Source organism: Cyphomyrmex costatus, unplaced genomic scaffold (genome assembly GCF_001594065.2).
Source record: "Cyphomyrmex costatus isolate MS0001 unplaced genomic scaffold, Ccosl1.0 scaffold91, whole genome shotgun sequence".
NCBI lineage: Eukaryota > Metazoa > Arthropoda > Insecta > Hymenoptera > Formicidae > Cyphomyrmex > Cyphomyrmex costatus.
Window position 1 is genome coordinate 1,342,767 of NW_017280495.1, and position 4,887 is coordinate 1,347,653.

Consider the following 4,887-nt stretch of genomic DNA (forward strand, 5'->3'; position numbering starts at 1 on the left):
CCGGACTCCAACGACTCCAATTCCACGTGAACGGAAAACGGATTTCGAACACTCAACGGTACTCTTAGTGACATCTGGTGGAGCAATCTGGAAATTTATTCGTAAGGTAAAATAACCAATAATCAGCAAGAGAAAGAAACTTTCTTTTTTTTAATAAAATTTTTATCCCTCAAAGATATCGTGATGTAAGAACAGGGGGCCTAAGTTTCATTAAAAAATCTTTTTTTATATACTAAATTTTTTTATATACTAAATCAGCATTTGATATAAAGAGAATCTTTTTTTACAGACGAAAAATAATTTTTTTTTCATCGATCGTTTTAACGTTATTTCGAACTCTGATTATATATTAATTAATTCAATCAGTAAAACAACTTGCAGACAATTTTTCGATTTTACGATTCATATAATATCCGATATCTGATATTTTTTTTTATTTCACGTGTCCAACAATCAAAAGAAATTAATACTTTTATTCACGTTAAAATAAATTAATCAAAGTATTTTGTCAAAGGTCCTCATCGCATATTTTCCTCGTAGACCGGCTTATCAGAAATTAAATTTGTATTACGTGTCTTAAATTTGCATTTATAATATAAGTGAGAATAATTTAAAGTGGAAACGTTCAGATAAGAAAATAGACTTTTATATTCGACTATTATATATTATATGTAAGTACCCTCGAGAATTTAGCACACGACGCAGTTACAATTTTCTACTGAAGTATACAATACTGGAAAAACTAGAACCTACACAATTAAAAATGCATGGCCACGTTCGGTAGCATGTTTATTTTGCAACTGTTAGAAGTGTTCTTTGCTAAAAATAAAATAGGATTATTCCTCTAAATCTAAAAGTATAATAAAAAATAAAACTAATTAATTAGATATTTTAGGCTGTATATATATATAAATTACGTATTATTGAATGCGAAATTATAACATTAAATTGATTATACACGTTACTTTTTATTTAGTTTATATCGAGACTGGATAATTGTCACGATACAAAAATCAATAAATAAAATTCTTGACAATTAAAATGTAAAAAGTACTAAAAAGGGAGGCTATTAGAAGTTGGCGTAGTAATAAGAAATGAAACAGCCTTCTATTTGAATATTTTTAGTGCTTTAAAAGTACAATTCAGTCAACGCGAAGAAAACTTATTTTAATCAGCTGCAAAATAAACGTTCTACTGAACGCGGCCAAGGAGAACAAGAAAGTCAAAATAATATCATATTGATTGAGAGAGAATCATGACAAAAGAAATGACACATAAAGTCTATTAATAATCGGTTAATATAACGTTAATTTGATATTATTTTGACTTTCTAGTTTTCCTTGCAAGAATGTACGCAATTACGACATTGCATTTTATAAACGCATCCTAAGCATCAGAACGCGTGCAAGTCATCGCGACATCAAAATGACATCAAAATGGCTCCAAAATCATTGAAACTGAGAGTCACTTTTCAATCATTTTAACATCTTTTGACGTGACTTATTCTGTTTGCGACAAAATCGTGTAGAATATTTCCGAGAGAAAGATGAAAAAACGCAAACCTCGCAATGGCGTAAATTCGTAAAGTTGTGCTTCATATTATACTTTTGTATTCGACTGTATATGCAGTAGCCTTGACGCTCTCAAATTCAACAGCTACACGCGCATTGCGCAAAAAAAAGGCCAGCGATATAAAAGTATTGACCATATATCATCTTTAATCATTTCGCTAAGAACTTGACGATATCAAGCGACTGTTCAAGACTCACCGAGACTTTCGCAAAAAAAGACCGTGGCGTTTCCGAGACACACCCGTATGCGCGCTCGAGCCTCGAGCGCCATATTACTGCGTGATAAATTCGTATCTACCCTCATTTTCGAGAAAATAAAAGAACGATAAGGAGAAGATATAAGAGGTCAACAGTGTTGCCAGTATTTAAAAAAATAATGTCGCCTAATTTTCATAGCGCTCGTGGTAGCCCAATTCGCCTGTTACTATATTAGTATCCGTAGCCCAAAAAGTCGCAAATCGCAAATTTCAGTCGCAAATCGCGCTTTGAAGTAGCCCAATTTGCGATAAATCGCCCATACTGGCAACACTGGTCAGGTCAAGACGAGAAATTGAAGTAAATAATAAAGCGATTACGTTTAGTTTAGTCTTGCGACGAGAGGAGAAGGGGAGATCGATTCCGCTTGATTCCATAATCGAAATTCTCGCGTTCCCTCCATTTCGTCGTTACGCTTCGGTCGTCCTCGGCGGTATGCCGATTGAACGAGCGGCGGCGTAGCGGCATCCGAGTAGCGCAGAGTGGCGGCCGTTGATTGGCCGGCGCAGCTCGCGCCGCCGACAGACCGGCCAATCGCGGCACGCGCCTCCCGTGGGGCGCAACAGTCCACAACAGTCTCTGTGGAAAGTATCGTCTCCTGGGGCGCCTGTCTGACACGCGTTATGTGCTCGATGCCAGGGTTTTCGTCGCAGCTGGCCGGATGACAACGACGTAACATCATGGCGGATAACGATAAGAAGCCGATGTCACGTTTAATGAAACTCGCTAACAAGTTCAATTGCTTCTACCTGTCAGGTAAGCGTTACGCGACGGCTCGCGCCGCTACAAATTGTCCCCGGCGACGCGTCTCCCGGCGGCGTCATCGACGACGGAGCGAACGGCGACAGTCATTCGCACGGATCGCCGAGAATATCGATCTCGCGCTCGTGTGTGTATTTGCCATTCGCGTTTCGAAGGAAAATAATAGGGTGGAGAAGGAAAAAAAAAATGAGGATCCCCCGACGCGAATCATGGGCGCGATTATCGACGGGCCGCGCGCGCCTCCGTCGCGTTCCCGTCGCATTTTGCGTCGTCGATGACGGACGGCCTATCCCACGGAATAACTGCTCCAAAATCGTTTTAAACTTTTTTTTTGTAACGACAGATACACCTAATCGACCTAAAATGCTTATTCCGAGTACGCTCGTTAGGGAGATCGCCATGCATCGCGAAAACTTCGACTATAACTTACTTCTGAGCTAAGAAAAATGCAACTTGGCTAAGTTTACATTTGGAAATTTGTATAAATATTTGTTATCCCGATATCCTATTCTCTTTTCTAACAAAACTTTCAACGACAATCAATTTTTTTTAATGAAAAATATTTATTCTTTTATTACATATAGAACAAAATTATGATACATTTAGGACAAAAATTGTATTTCTATAAATTACGAAAAAATACATCAATTTCTTAGGTTTACATGCAGGAGAATGCAGAGCTTTTGTCGTAGATGGACAGCAAATTGGACTTGTTCGTCCAGATGTGATGAAGGAAATATTAAATCATCCTCGAGTGAGTTTGTTTTAACTTCTTTTTATTAATATACATGTAGACATATGTATAGTAACATTAATTTTCAAGGTATTTCAAGTACATCCTGAATATGTGCAATTAAATCCAGCCTTTCGGGATTATGCTGAAAGAAGTGCACGTGTCGATGAAGTATTAAGGGAGTGGATGGACGGTGGAAAATTTGTAACGTTACGAGGCTGGAGAGAGGAATGTTATGAAGTGCGTGCACAATTTAATACACTACCATTGTTTAAGATGGATCGCTCAGCTACATGTACGTATAAAGCCATAAAAGACATAAAAAAAAGTTTAAGCAATAAATTATAAGACGATAACTTAAGTAGAGTAACAAATTCAGCATGTTGATTTTCTTACTGCTCAAGTTTTTTTATGTGCCATTGTTTTAAAAGAATATGAGATAAATAAATATCATAATCAATCACAGTATATGTTACATATGCTTTTTAAAATTATAGGTTTATTTGGAATTCGGAAATATGGAGTGGATATAAATGGCTATGTAATGGATCCTATCAAGGGCTTGTCAATATGGTTACAAAAGCGTAGTCCGGATAAACAGACATGGCCAGCGTATTGGGATAGTATGGTGAGCGGTGGATTGAGTGTTGGTTACGGTATAAATGAAACCGCGATAAAAGAAGCTGGGGAAGAAGCTGGCATTCCGAATCATCTCATTGCTAAGCTTAAGAGCGCCGGCTGCGTATCATTCTTCTTTGAAAGCGAGAGAGGTCTGTTTCCGAACACGGAATTTGTATATGATCTTGAACTGCCGCCCGACTTTGTACCGAATAATAGTGATGGAGAAGTAGAGACCTTCGAATTACTCCCCGTTAGTGAATGCTTAGAGAGGATACTTTCTCCACATTTCAAAACCACTTCTGTACCAGTTGCCCTTGACTTCTTAATTAGACATGGATACATTACAGCAGAGAATGGTAAGATATAGCTGATCATATAATTCGTTCAAAAGTTGTTGAATACAATTTACCAAAAGTGTCGTATAATACTAATTTGTTCATTTTTGTTGCAGAGCCTAACTTTATTCAGATTGTGGAGTTACTTCATGTACCTCTGCAGACTATGTACAATCATCGACACAAAGCTAGTAATAGAATGGCTAATGGCGAAGCGATTGATGCTTTAGAAAAAGTTTAAGTTTTGCTAGGCTCTTAATTTGTACTGTGCTAATGGCTATGAATTGAATGAAATGAATGAGGTTCCTTTCTGTTTCTTCATTGGACAAGTATTGAAAAAAAATCCCATATTACATACAGTTGTACACATGTAAGACGTAAAGAACTTTTTATAATTTATAAAGTTCATAATTTATAAAGAGAACTATATGAATTTATAGATACAAAACACACTTTTATTGAGTTGGTCATATCTTTCTGCATTCATTTTAATTGCGTATCTTGAATTAACAACGAAAGAAAAAAGAAACTCAATACGCTTTATTAACTGCATCAGTAATAACACGTTTATGAGACTTTTATAACACGTTTTTCTCTTATCTATACAAGT

The 4,887-nt window shown here is 36.7% G+C and overlaps 1 protein-coding gene across 1 annotated transcript; it reads left to right on the forward strand.

Annotated features, from left to right (window-relative positions):
* Window positions 1–2,506: 2,506 nt before the first annotated feature.
* Window positions 2,507–4,518, forward strand: LOC108781838 (uncharacterized protein YJR142W). The gene is made up of 5 exons (XM_018549936.1): window positions 2,507–2,582; window positions 3,245–3,342; window positions 3,412–3,616; window positions 3,819–4,298; window positions 4,394–4,518. Exons 1-5 carry the CDS (start codon window positions 2,507–2,509, stop codon window positions 4,516–4,518), a joined length of 984 nt encoding a protein of 327 aa, XP_018405438.1.
* Window positions 4,519–4,887: the final 369 nt, after the last annotated feature.

Coding starts and splice junctions, on each gene's coding strand:
- LOC108781838 (XM_018549936.1), top strand. CDS start 2,507: ATGGCGGATAACGATAAGAAGCCGATGTCACGTTTAATGAAACTCGCT. Junction 2,583..3,244: donor CAATTGCTTCTACCTGTCAG/GTAAGCGTTACG, acceptor TCAATTTCTTAG/GTTTACATGCAGGAGAATGC. Junction 3,343..3,411: donor AAATATTAAATCATCCTCGA/GTGAGTTTGTTT, acceptor TTAATTTTCAAG/GTATTTCAAGTACATCCTGA.